The sequence below is a fragment of the Mastomys coucha genome, unplaced genomic scaffold (assembly GCF_008632895.1).
Source record: "Mastomys coucha isolate ucsf_1 unplaced genomic scaffold, UCSF_Mcou_1 pScaffold15, whole genome shotgun sequence".
NCBI lineage: Eukaryota > Metazoa > Chordata > Mammalia > Rodentia > Muridae > Mastomys > Mastomys coucha.
Genome location: NW_022196897.1, coordinates 140,396,220 through 140,410,310, shown reverse-complemented (window position 1 = coordinate 140,410,310; position 14,091 = coordinate 140,396,220). Strand labels below are relative to the sequence as shown.

Below are 14,091 nucleotides of genomic sequence, written 5' to 3'. Positions count from 1 at the left end.
AGACCTATCCCGTGCAGAGCCTGCCAGGCTGGCCTATCCTTTCAACTGTCTAATAGCATATTCAAGAGTCCTACCAGCTACTGTAGGTCAGGGGGGCTTTCCCAGGACAAGACTGAGGAGTAGCCGAAGGTGTGACACCTAAAGTGGTACTCTATAGGGAGGTGTGTGGTATCACAAAAGCATGGAATGGATATCACCTGTCTCGAATGTAGGGGATACTCAATTCCAGTCAACCAATGGAAGCCAAACAAGATGGATACTGAGACCACAGGGAAGAAAGACTGGGGGTGCAGCCAGGAAGGCAGGGCCCTTAAAGAAGCTTCATTCTAGAAGCTACAGTAGGTGTTAAGCCAAGGCTGGTGGCCAGGGTCTGAGTTCTGCTTCACTCATGTTCCTGTGTCTGATTGCCAGATATTTGCTGGGTGCTGGAGTGTGGCCAGGAGTGCAGATCTGGCCTTTGCTGTGCTTGAGTGGCCTCAAGAGAGGCCTGGATGCCTTGGATCAGCAACCTAAATCCAGCAGGCTCTAGAGTATGCAGCCAGTATCTGTTCCTGTTCTACATGGGCCCCGAGTCTCCTTGGAGAGGTTTGTTACCCACACTGTGGTTTCAACGCTGTTTGTGTGTGTGTGTGTGTGTGTGTGTGTGTGTGTGCGCACATGCCAGGGGCCAGAGGACAACTCAGGTATGATGGTTCCTCAGGTACTGGTTTAGGTTTTTTTTGTTTTTTGTTTTTCTTTTTTCTTTTTTTTTTTTAAGATTTATTTATTTCATGTATATGAGTACACTGTAGCTGTCTTCAGACACACCAGAAGAGGGCATTGGATCCCATTACAGATGGTTTTGAGCCACCACGTGGTTGCTGGGAATGGAACTCAGGACCTCTGAAAGAAAAGTCAGTGCTCTTAACCTCTGAGGCATCTCTCCAGCCCCTTGTTTTTGTTTTTAAGACAATATCTCTTTGAGAATAAAGTCAACTCACTCAAGTCAAAAAAAAAAAAAAAAAAAAAAGGATAGTATCTCTTAATAACCTAGAACTTTCTGAGGCTTTGCTGGCTGGCTAATTAATAAGCCGTAAGGATCTGTCTGTTTCTACTTCCCTAGTACTAAGAACAAAATCTTATCTGGCTTTTAAAAACGATGGGCTCTGGGGACTGAACTCAGGTCTTCTTAAAAGCTGTACTGACTGAGCTATCTCACTAGCCTCTTGCTTTGTTCTTGAGACAAGATCTTCCTATATAGCCCAAGTTGGCCTGGAAGTTATTTTCCTGCCTCCACATCTGGCCCCATTGATATCTTAAAGATGCTTAAAACCTCAGCCAGCTCCTCTCAAGGAGTATATCTTTCATCTGATGTCCCAGGATGTTTTCTGTTCAGCAAGAGTTAACTTTAAAAAAATATTTTTTTGAGACAAAGTCCTGAGACAGGCCTTGAATTTGCTGAGCTCTTCCTGTCTCAGCTTCCTAAGTGCTGGGACATAGGCCTATAGGTAGAGCTAGCCTTCAAGTTTGCTTTTAGACAGGGTCTCACTGTGTAGCTTGAACTCACAGAGGTCCACCTGCTTCTGCCTCCCCAGTGTCAGAATTATTATTTTCATTTTATTCTTTTGAAGTCCCGGGGACTGAGTCCGGGGCTCACATGTTACGCACGCGCTGCGCTGCTGAGCTACAGCTTCAGATTTCCTTTTTTTTTTTTTTTTTACTCTTTATTGCATTTTAATTTTTTTTTATTTTAGATATTTTCTTTATTTACATGCGAATTTCTCCTTTCCCAGTTTCCCCTCCAAAAAACAAAAAAACAAACAAAAACAAACCCCTGTTGCCTCCCCCTCCCCAGATTTCCTTTTTTAATCTTAGTTTTGAGACAGTGTGAAATGTGGGTGATCCTCCTGCCTTACTGTACATAGCCATGCCTGATGTCTGCTTTAATTTTCAGTTATGTGATAGGATGTGTGTTCTGCCTCCACCTCCTTAGATGCTATCAGGTCCAACTAACTCTTCTTTAACAATTCACCTGTATCCTTGCTCCCTTGCTGACGGCTCAGAGCTGATAGGTGGACGCCAGTCCATACTGCTGGGAGTCCTCTAGGAAAGTGATGTGGTTTAAGACTTCCTCCACTTTTAAGCATCTTTAGTGGATGGAGAGGCAGGAGAGCTTCAGATAAGTGCAAAAAGGAACAGAATGAAGAGGGAGTAACTAGAGGCCGGGCGTCAGACAGCTGCAATGCTGCCCTGGAGGAACATGGCCCAAGAGGTACAGGTGTGTCTGGAGTTTCAGCCATTCTCACCTGTGGTGAGGGTACTTGGGGGCACATTGTGTCTTTAATGATGTGCACTCTCACAGCCTTCCTCATCTAGCATCTGCACCAGAACACCCAGCTCAGGGCAGTGGCAACAGCAGCAGCTTCATCAGGCTGCACTATGTCCCAGAAGGGGGCCCTCACAATGTTCATTCCTATGGTCACCACATCCCTTTAGTCAAGACCCTTCAACGGCTCCTATTTTCTCCTCCACTGAAATCATTTGTTGTCTGATATTTGAGGCCTTTCCCTAAATCACATGCAGCCTGATGGGCCATCCCCAGTCTCAGTCTTTCACTGATGTCTACTTTAGAGAAGCACTGCCTTAGCCTTTCAGCAGCAGGGCAAACTTGGGATCACATCCTGCCACCCTTGCCCTCGGAGCCTGCTATGACTGGCTCTGGCAGTCCTCCCAGCCTACTACTAGGGACATGCTTTGTGATAGACACTAGGGATAAAATGTTAGCCAGCAGGCCATGACAGTCGGCTGAGTGAGTCCTGAAGCCTCAACTGCCTACACCTGTGACTGGTCATGGCTTGAGGCTGGGTCAGGTGCAGTAACCCAGCCAGTGCCTATTGCTTATAGTGCTAGCTCCTTGCACAGCAGCTCCTGTTGATGTAGCCCCTAAGGTAAAAGGAGGGGACTGTAAAGTAGGGTCACCAAGAAGCCATTAATTTGTGTTTTATTTTTCCAGACAGGTTTTCTCTGTGTAGCCCTGGCTGTCCTGGAACTCACTCTGTAGACCAGGCTGCCTCTGCCTCCTGTGTGCTGGGATTAAAGGCGCACACCACCACCGCCCTGCAAGAAGTCATTCTTTGATGGGCGGTGGTGGCGCACACCTTTAATCCCAGCACTCAGGAGACAGAAGCAGGCGGATTTCTGAGTTCGAGGCCAGCCTGGTCTACAGAGTGAGTTCCAGGACAGCCAGGACTACACAGAGAACCCTGTCTCGGAAAAAAACCAAACCAAAACAAAAAAACAAAAACCAAAAAGCCTTTAAGGGACAATAATAAAACAGAACACATCAGAATTGGACAAAACGAACAGAAGGAAAAGAGCCCAAGAGAAGGCATAATAATAATCAGAAACCCGCTCGTTCACGCACTCAGGAATCCCGGGAAACCTCTCAACTGCAAGCTACAATAACCGGCAGAGGACCTGGTGCAGACCTGCGCTTGCTGCCTCTGAGTTCATATGAACTTTGGGCATGTTGATCTACAGGGCCTTGTGTCCTCCATACCCTCTGGCCTTTGTGCTCACATATACCACTTGGCTCTTCTGATTGAATTTCACCCTCACAACCCAAGGGTGGACACTGCTGGTACCCCCACATTACAGGAGACAGATTTGCACAGTTACATGCTTGCTCTGGTGCTGCTGTCCAGTATGGATGACATTGAAGTGGGCATCCTTGGGCGGCAGCATCTTAGCCAAAGTAGGGACAGCGATGAAAGGTTCTACTTAGCCCAAAGCCAAGCCTTGGGGTTTAGGGGATGTCAAAACAAGGTAGAGTCAAGCACCAGAAAAACACCGAATCCTGAGCTGTTCTGAAATTTCCTAAATGTATCCAGAAGACATCATCTGAACTCAAGGGATGGAGGTGGTGGTCTCAGAAAAGGCTGAAATCCATAAAACAAAAGCAGCCCAGGGATCACCCTGGCTAGGAATTAGCTCTCAGATGGAAGCAGAAGCAGCAGGGCCCGTTTTGTCCTCCAGAGGGCACCTGATACTAGGAAATGAAGCTGAATGAAGCCTGGAGGAAGGGTATTGCCTCAAATTACACAACCTTTAAGCATCAGTGAAATTAAGATTTAATGCCAGTACAGAAAGGACATAAAAATCCCACAAGCCTAAATATGTTAATGTTGAAATTTTGTAAGGACATGAGTTATTTGGTAAAAATACTCATGTCCATTCTGTGGCTGAACTCAGTGGAGTGCAAGGAACCAAGGATATCTGTTATTGCTGTCACTCAATTGCTACCAGCAGTCACCTTGACAGAGAAGGTGGCTGCAACTAGCATCATGGGGTGTTTCACTGGCAAGTACTCCAGGACTTCTATGTTCAAACCTTTCTCCTTAGCAGTCCACCCCTTCCTGTACCTACCCCTCATCCCATGATCTTTTGGCCATAGCAAGGATGCTTATAGCCCCACTGCCCCTTCACTAAAGACGAGGGGTTGAGGAGGTAAGAGTGAGTGTCCACATGTGGTGCATGACAATACCAAAACCTGCAGCAGGTCATTTGGCATTTGCATTTCACCACTGTACTACCTTCCCCAGGCCTGGTCCAGCTTGAGTCAGAAAAGGAATATAGCATTTTTATTAACTACTTTAAGTAGAATAAACTAAATACATATTTAACAGTTTTGGTTCATTTATACAGTACATTAAATAAGTTATGCACAGAGTTAAGTAACAAAAGTTCCTATTGAGTCAAATGACAAAGCACAGAAAAACCAGACTCAGATGCATCCTGCGGGTGGCTTCACATTCATCACCCGCCTCTGCAAACCATGCTTGCAGGACTGGCTTGTATTTACATTGTTGGTTTTCTGTATGGATGGAGCCTTTGTAGTCTCATCAGGAACTTGGAAAGCTACAGGAGTGGAACGAAGGCTTTATTATAGAACAGCCCTTTAACCATTCACTGAATTGTTGCAGCTTCTTCCTGGGAACTACAAGGCAGGGACTGGGCTGTCCCTGACAGACACCAGCTGCACATGCCCTTTTTGGTATAAGCATTGACAGTTTACACTGGGCAGCTGGAGGCCTGACAAGACGGGGTCTGAGCAGGAAGTACCACCTCTCGGGCTGTGGAAGGAAAGATGACAGAGTGAATTATCACCCACCATCTCAGCTTCCTTCTGGCTCACACTTGCTCCATCATCTTTGGAAATGGGTGTCAACATGAGGCAGAAGCAGGTAGTCAGCATTTTGGCTTTAAAGGAATATACTTGAGTGGCCAGGCTCTGCTAAGCAGCTGCTGGATCAAGGGTCTTCCACAGCTGGCCATCTGGCCCACAATGGCCAGCTCAGTTCCTTCTGGCTTTCCTCACATTTGGTTCAAACATGCCACCACCCAGTTCTCTGCAAATAGCTAACATTCATCAAAGCACAATGGCTTAGTCTCCTGGGCCAGGAGCCTGAAAACCTTGGTTCCAGTCCAGTTCTGAAGTAAGCCTCCAAGATGTGTCCCATTTGTAAAGGTTTATTCAACCCACAATCCTGTCTGCAGTTTCCAGAATGAAGGCCATCTGCTCATTCCTTATGCTCTAGGGAGAACCACTAACACACACTTGCAGTTGTGTTGAGGCCTCACACACCTGCTGAGATAGTTTCTAGAACCACTCAGAAAAAAATGTCTTCACTCTCTCTCTGAGAAGGTGACAAGAACACAACTAAAATGTACTTCCGCTTTGGAAGCTAAAGATGACAAAGTTGACATCAAGATGCGAAGCACTTCTTGGGGATTGAATGGGTAAAGGAGTCCACATTACAGAAGATTGACAGCCAATGCCTGGATAGACCTCGGGGCCAGACAGGGTGTTCCATAGGGATCCATGGCAGCACATAACTTAGTACCTTAGGAAAAAAGCCATTCAGCCTGTGCCCTCACCACCACCTCCTGCATGAGGCAATATGAAGAAGCTGCAGAGACCCTTCAATGAGTCTTTTTGTGAGATAGGTCTCATGGAATTTAGGCTGGCCTCAAACTTGCTAAGCAGCTATGGATAATCTTAAACTTTTGGTCCTCCTGCTTCCACCTCCTAAGTGTTAGAGGATTACAGTTATGTACTACCATGGCTGGTTTATGTCACACTGGGAATTAAATCCATGCTAGTCATGCTACCAAATAAGCCACGTCCCAAGCTAGTTTTGACAAATCTCCACCATTTGCTGGAGTGGGGAATGGTGCATGACTCCCAGTTTAGCTATTTTGTTGTCTACTTCCTGCAATTTTATCCCTCACTTGGTACAGGATGACCAAGCCCTGACCACATTTCTTCCTCAAATAGTTACTGAGCAGAGGCCAGGCTTCTGAGCAGCCTGAAGCTTTATGTTCACTCCCAGCCTCGTGGGTCATATAAGCAGCCTAGAAATAATAAAGTGGTGAGCCAGGACTCACTTGTAACTCCAGCTCCTACCCCAGACGCTGCTGGTGCTCTTGCCTAGGGAGGAGTTGGAGAAGTGCAGAAAGAAACTCCTTAAATCTGAAAAGTCCTAAGCAGATGCCATTTAAGAGTGATGCTGACCAGAGGCAAGATAGAGACAAGTCTGAGAACTGAACTATATATAGTGTAAAGAACTGTCTGAGTCTGTAGACCAACCTGCGTAGGACATAGAAGCCAAGTAGTCCCCAATAGCACTATAGAAACTCAGAATCTGTCAGGTCAACCACATAGCCACAAAGGTAGGCTAGATTTTGTATCCCAAACCTTTGCTGTACAAACTGATCTCTAACCTGGTAAGAAGTAATGTATTGGTCCTTACTTCAACTATCTGGAATAGTCCTGTGGCAAAGAGATTTTAACACTTAAAAGGTGTTCATCTAATTTACTAATGAATAGCTGATCCAGGGTATAGCAAGAGACATTCTCACATTCACAGAAGCCCATGATCTTCTTTTCACAGTTCTGTGTCTGAGAGTATGGACAAATACTGTCTGGTACTAACTCGTATCTAATATAAAACAATGTTGTCCCCACTAGACTGATGGGATGGGATCAGGGAGGCCAGGCTGCACTAGGCTGTCTGGCAAGCAGTGGGTCTTGGGTATTCTGTTAAAATAACATGATTTTAAAGGTCTACGTTTCTAAGTCTGGGAACCCTTGTTCCAATAAGATAGGGACTCAGTATTTTTAAATCAGCCTTAATGGTGTACAAGGACAATACATCCATACTTTTATGGGGCAAGGGCTAGTATTTAGATTTGTTATTCAGACTTGGTCATTTTACAAAAAGTGACCACAGCTTCCAAAAACCAACAGGATCAAAGGTAATGACTTATCCCAATAGATTGCACAGGGCAAAAAGATTCTGAAGTATACTGAGTGGCCGAGGCAAGGTGTTGACAACTAACAAACTTCAGATGGCAAGGGAAAAGATGTGAACAGTACTTGGCCTGATCAATGGGTCCAGTAATGACCTGATCAATGTCTCTAAATTCTATTTGAAGAATCAGATAATTGGAAAAGTTCCTGAAGATGGGAAGAAAAACAGGTCAGGCTCTTCAAAAATGGTTCTCATTCTTCACAAACTCTGAGCTGTGAGGGACACTATCAAATATATAGCACAGAAAAAGGATGCCAAGAATGTCCATCTGATAATGAACCTATGAGGTGGTGTCAAAACCAGGTGTGAATAATCCCATCAGGGTCAGGATCACTGCTTAGGTGCCAAACAGAACCTACCCGCAAGAGACATCCCCAAGGATCCAGACATGCACAGTCCCAGAAAGAAAAGGACCCACAGAACAAGGGGACTGTTTTAAACAGTCAAGCAGTGGCAGAGGGTTTGCATTTCCAAGGTGATCCACGGAATATTTTAGTTTGGCCAACATGCTCAGAGAAAAGACTAAAACAATGGTTTCATCCTCTCTTAGACCGATCCATGCGATGGAGATTATTTTTTGCACAAGCAAAAATCAAGAGAAACGCTGGAGCCGGGGGTGGGTTCCAAACTAATGATGACGGTCAGGGTGGAAAACCTTGTCCAAAATGATCATGGTGCTGGGGAAGACTAATTTAATTTTTTTTTATCATTACTAGAGATTTTCCTGGAATGCGACTTCTTTCTTGCATTTCTGAGCATTGTAACAGCTCTGAGTGGCTCAGGAAAGAGTCCTGAGCACTGCTTCCGTGCTACCCAAGTCTCTCTCAGGCCAATCAGTGTCACTTGAGGGTGGATATAGGGCACAAGGAACTGTTTGAAGGCAGTGGAAGTAAGGGCCTCCTCCTAAGCCTGCTACCAGTCTTCAGGCCTCTGCTGTGGACTGTGTGGGACACTGGTGCCTGCTGGGACACTACTGACAATCTGCTGATGCAAGGAGTCGAAGGGAGCTGGTGTATACACTGAGAGGGGGCTGGTTATGCCAGCTTTAGCTGGAAGAGAAACCTCAGGAAAGCCATGGAGGAGGCAGCTCAAGCTACTTCCTGTGTGCAGAGAAGGATACAATAGTTCTTCCAAGGACATGCGGCAAATCCCAGAGAAGCTGTGAAGTGCCTCTTGGATGCTTCCTGCCACTTCATTTTTTGCTGATGACCCAACAGCTACTTGTCCTAATAGCCAGCTCACTGGTGTAAGCATTCTGCCATGTGGAGGGGTCATCAGGGCAGATGGAGTCTGTAGTTCAGAGCCCGTTGGCATCAATGGCTGTCACAGAGGCAGGTGTTGAGGACCGTGAGGTGGTAGCTGAGGTCTTGTCCAGGGCTGGGCTGGGCACACTGCAGTCAGCAGACCTGGCTGAGCCCCGCCCTCCAGGGAGCAGTGGCCGGCTCTGGCTGTGGGGACTGTGGCCATGTAGACTCTGGCCACAGAGGCGGTGGTGCCGCTCCCAGTCCTTATGCTGGCAGAAGGAACCACAGTATCGAGCAATATTGCAGCCACTGCACGTCTCACTGGCTTTTCGGCCACAGTTCCAGCAGTTCTGCAAGACACAGGCATCAGTTAGTGGCTGCTGATATCTTGAGGGGCAGGCTTGCCATTGTCACTTGTCATCTGCATGGCACAGCAAGGGCTGTGGAGCTACAGACTTGTGGGTAAGTCTCTGAGGATAACTTTTAACTCTTTTCTTTCTTTTTCTTTTTCTTTTTTTTTGGGGGGGGGGGTGGTTCAAGACAGGGTTTCTCTGTGTAGCCCTGGCTGTCCTGGAACTCACTCTGTAGACCAGGCTGACCTTGAACTCAGAAATCCGCCTGCCTCTGCCTCCCAAGTACTGAGATTAAAGAACCTCTAACTCTTGATCCTTCTGCTCTCCCTCTCAAATGCCAGGGTCACAGGCATGTGTCACCTGGGCCTCAAAACTACCTTCTGAAGACTATATGTCCACATATGAGCTTGAACAAAACATGTTCTATCTCCCAGTGGAGGAACCGTCTTCAGTGTTTTTATTGACAATATTTGATCTTTTAGCTAAGACTTTTAAAGGAATATAGGAAAACTGAGATTTTTTTCTCCAAAAAGTTACCTTCCAGGGAGCCAGGACGGATGAAGAGAGGGAGGTGGCTATGCTGCTGCCTCCTTTGTGCCTGTTCCCCTCACTGTTCTATCATACAGCAGATGGGCTGGGGAGAAACTGTAGTCTGTTCTCAAGGACACTCAACCCTCAAGTCCCTGACTCTGGGCATTTTCTTAACTACTTGTTACATTTATTAAGAGTAGGGTAAACGATCCTGAGGCTTAGCAGAAATGGGACATATAAATAGTAATTCTATCACAGAATATAAGAACCAAGAAAGGTTTCCTGTGGGCTCAAGAAATAGCCATGAAAGCAGCATACAGTTATTAAATACAGGTGACTGGGAACTAAGACAACATTAAAAAAAAAAAAGCTAGCCCTGTGCAGCCTCAGCACTTATATTAGTGATAAGTGAATGATCTATACCTGAAGACTCCCAGGACTGACTGGTCAAAACTTTTTTTTAATGTTCTAGTATGGTGAAACTATCAACAACAAAGCAACTAGCCCAACTACTTGGGAGGCTAAAATTTAATTTGATACCAGTCTGGGCAGTGTGGTGAGACATCTTAAAACAAACAAACAAAAACAAGGGCTTGAGCCAGGCTTAGTGGTGTGTGCCTATAATCCCTGCATTTGGGATGTGGGAGCAGGTGAACTGGGAGCTCAAGGTAAGCCTTGGTTATATAGTGAATTCAAGGCCAGCCTACAACAAGACTATCTCAAGAACAACCCCTTGCTCCAAATAAAAAAGGCAAAATGTTTATTGATTAGTCATGCTTCAAATTAGCATTCTTCAACTTTGTGCTACAGACTTAGGTCAGTTTTGTTCTGTAGTTAGTGTGCAAAGGTTATAAGCTTTCTGAGGTCAGAACTGGGATCTAAAATCTCCTTTGTTAAGCAAAGGCTCCCAGTTATGACCTGTATCACAATTACCTGAGGCTTGTCAACAACCTCGGGTCACAGCTAGACCTCTGGGCAGCACCAACCACAGGAGGAAGGCTTTCCTCTTCATTGTCAATTGCTAGTTTATTGTGTTTGCCAGAAAAATTGGAGATGGAGGCAGAACATGCCTTGTGGGAGAGACAAGATGATAGGATACTCTTTTGTCCCTCCATCCCAGGCAAGGAAGCAGCCCAGATCTAGTGTTATGATCCAAGCATAGGAGCCGCTGTAGGATACACATAGCAAAGTTCTTATCAACTGAACAGTACAACATTGTAAACTCAAGTTTATCTTCCTAAAAGCTGCCAGGCCACTAGCTGGATCTTCTGTACAGAAAACTGATTCCTTAACGATACAAAGCCAGTGTGAAGACAGGGTGGAAGTGGCATGCTTCTTCCATGCCACACAGCTGATCATGAGATGGAGAAACTGCAAGTCATCCAGGAGGATTTTTCTGATGAAATTCGAGAGAATCAGCATTTATGGTCCAATGCAAACTCAACAAAAGCTTAGGCTGTCTGTTCTTCCTTTTGAAATGCAAATCTGCCAGAACTCATGCTGGCTGGCATCTCACCAGCAGGGTGCTTAGTTTGCTGCTTAAAATTATAGTTCCTACAGTCTTATTCCTTATGTTCTAAGCCTTAAAAAAAAAAAAAAGACTAAAATAAGAAGGTTAGCACACTGGTGCCCACAGTACCATCTGCAGTCTTTGCACTCAGGAGACTGTAACAGGCTTCCCTTTAGTTTCCAGACCAACCTGGATTCACAGTACCAGGCCAGACTGGGCAATATATATAAACACTCAAAAAAGTTACAAGCTGGAAGTTGTGTACACCTTTGAATGACCCCAGCACTTGGGAAGCAGAAAGTTCTGAGTTTGAGGCCAGCCTAATCTACATAGCAAGTTCCAGAACAGTCAGGGATACTCAAAAGACACCCTGTCTCAAACAAATATAACAACAACAACAAAAACAACAACAAAAAACTAGAGACTTTTTGTTGAATTCAAATATACTAGTGCTATTGCTAGGGCTTAATGCATGCCCCTGCAGTTCCAGCTCCTCTAGAGGTAGCTTTATCAACTTAGTGAGACTATGTCTCAAAATAAAAACAACAAAAGACTGGGATCACACTTGCCAAATGTATCCAAGGCCCTAAATGTAATCCCCAGTAATGAGAGTGGGGGAGAGTAGGCAGAGGTATGATTGGTACTGTCACAATGTTTCTGCCTTTACATCCTTTTTTTCATCTTTATGACCTACCTGCTACCAGGCTCACATGAACTCTAAATGGTATAATTTTAAGTGTGGAGCATCATGTCTGGTTCTGAAAGGCTGGAGAATCTTAGAATTTAAAATGAGGGCATTTAATACAAATGTATGGTGTACAACCTTTACCTAAAAGGACATGGAGGGCCACTGTAGCCAGCCAGAAATATAAAATAGCCAGTTCCAGGAACCCAGAGCCTCAGGGCTCTGGTTCCTGATACCTGCCCCTCCTGAATGATCCACTATGAGGGGGGAACTAAGAATGAAGGTCTAGTGGTTTGAGATTCTCCACCCTGTCAACCAGTAGATGAAGATTACATTCCTAGAATGAATGTGTTCCCCTCCCTAACTGAACACCTTGGGTCAGGTCCCTCTGAAATTTTCCACTGTTTTTATGTTCTGTTTCCTTGGTAACTCTCTCTCCGCCCCCAGCTTCCCTTAAATACCCTACACTTCTTGTGTTCCGGGTCGAACTCCTCTGACTGGCAAGGTCATGAGATCGACCCCAGTACTGGTATCCCCAATAAACCTCATGTGATTGCAGCAAGTTCGGTCTCTCATGAGTCATTGGGTGGTCACGTCATCCAGAGACTTGAGTAAGGATCTCCCCAGTTCTGGGGGTCTTTCAGTTCCAATTTTTCATATTTGTTTTCATTGTATTGAAGCATCCTGGGCACTGGGTAAGGTATTGGGAGGATTACCTTATCTGCCCAGTTTGTAAATTTAGAGTCAACATCTACCTAATGAGATTACTTTGAGGATCAGAAAGGAAGTATGCATACACAGCTGGGTATCCACCTGCACAACGTGAGCCTACTACATCTATCTGTAGCTGGGTATCTTCATCTGCATGTACTAAGCCTACTCTATCACTGCTAGTCATTATCACACAATGGCACAAATTCTACTTCATGGAAGATAAAATTGTGTGTGTGTGTGATATAGACTTATGAATAAAAAGAATGGTTTATTATTTTAGTATTATCTTCAAGTAAGAAAAAAGTCTCCTGGTAATGGCTAAAAATCCCATCATCTAATTCTCTTTCTAGCCAGCATCTCAGTGGCAAGCACTGGGCTTGCTCCCCTTCAGCCACCCGCCCAGCCGATACATATAGCTCAGGGTAGCTCTGACCTCTGTGGACTCTTCTTGCTCATTGATGACCAGGAAAGCATCTTCTGCAGCCTGCCGTTTGACGTCCGCTATGGTCTGCTCCATCCGAGCTCTCTCCGTTGCAATCACTTCAAAGGCTTTTTGCTCTGCCTCAGCTACAGCCTTTTGTACCTCTGACATGGCCTGGATTTTCACCTTATTCACAGCTTCTTCTGGAAGAAAGCAACAGTAAAATCAACTGCCAGAGAAATCTTTTTGCTTCCATCCCTCGGCATTAGTGGGTGGGAGTGGAAAGTGAGGGTAGAGGAGGTACGGTTTGATAGGTTCCCACTGTATAGCCTAGGCTAGTCTCAAATTTGTCACAATCCTACTTCTGCTTCCAAGCAGAAGTGAGATTATTTATAGGCATGTGTCAACACACTCAGCTAGCTAACCACAGTATTGCTAAGGAAAAATAGTAAAACAAGATGTACAGGGGTGAATGTGAAGCATACACTCACATTATTCCTACAACAGGCTCACCTAGTCATGCAACTGTTAGGTATAAACATGGAGGTACACGCTGTGTTAAAAGCTGGGAAAACACCATCCATCCTTCTGTATGGGATCAAGTACTCCAACGGTTTAGACGCCTTATGCCAAAATAAGAGACTAGAGTTTCAAGAACAAAGGTTGTCAACTCTACAAGAGCAAGAGGATCAAAAGGTGTATTCAATTTATTTCCTAAAGGAAATATGAACTTCTAGAATTGTATACAATGAGAAAGAAAGTAACTGGAAAAGTGGGTGTGGCTCAGTTGAGAGAAGAAGCTCTGAATGTGTAAAAAGGGTACTCATGAGCTGAGGAGTCAGGGTTGTCTGGGTGTGTCGGTACAGACAATGGCAGCTTTAGGCAATGAATGGGGACACAGAGAGCATGGAAGGGAGTGTTGGGAGGTGCAACCAGCAACCTGGAACTTGGAGCATTGTGGAACTTGGAGGAACATGGACTGCTTAGTTCAGACTCCCGCTCCCTCCCTGACCTACCCTGCTTGGTTGAAGATACTCCAAATGACAAGGGTTTTAGCCAAAAGAGACTGTGAATATAAAACACCTCCTTTAAGTCTATAAGGAAACACAACCTAGACCCCACGGGGATCCCTAACAGCTTTGCTGTTTCATATACAGCACAGGCTCATAGCAGCATTAAATTGTCCTAAGCTGTGTTAGAACTTCCTATATAGTATAGATCCCACCTAGTGGTCAAGGACTCCTGACTTCTATCTGCACAACCCTTTGAGGTCCCCCCCCC

General features: G+C 45.3%; 1 protein-coding gene across 7 annotated transcripts in view; it reads right to left on the bottom strand.

Annotated features, from left to right (window-relative positions):
• Positions 1-4,597: 4,597 nt before the first annotated feature.
• The window catches only part of Cbfa2t2 (CBFA2/RUNX1 partner transcriptional co-repressor 2), a 102,756-nt gene continuing 93,262 nt past the window's right edge, over positions 4,598-14,091 (bottom strand). For 5 of the 7 annotated variants that reach the window (XM_031372372.1, XM_031372368.1, XM_031372371.1 and 2 more), the window contains 2 exons: positions 12,823-13,013; positions 4,598-8,946 (listed from right to left, as the gene is read on the bottom strand). In XM_031372372.1, coding sequence (XP_031228232.1) covers positions 8,650-8,946; positions 12,823-13,013 — 488 coding nt within the window. In that variant the 3' untranslated portion in view covers positions 4,598-8,649. Of the gene's footprint in view, positions 8,947-10,221; positions 11,063-12,822; positions 13,014-14,091 lie in introns of those variants that run through there. The other 2 variants (XM_031372369.1, XM_031372373.1) reach the window with 2 other exon arrangements.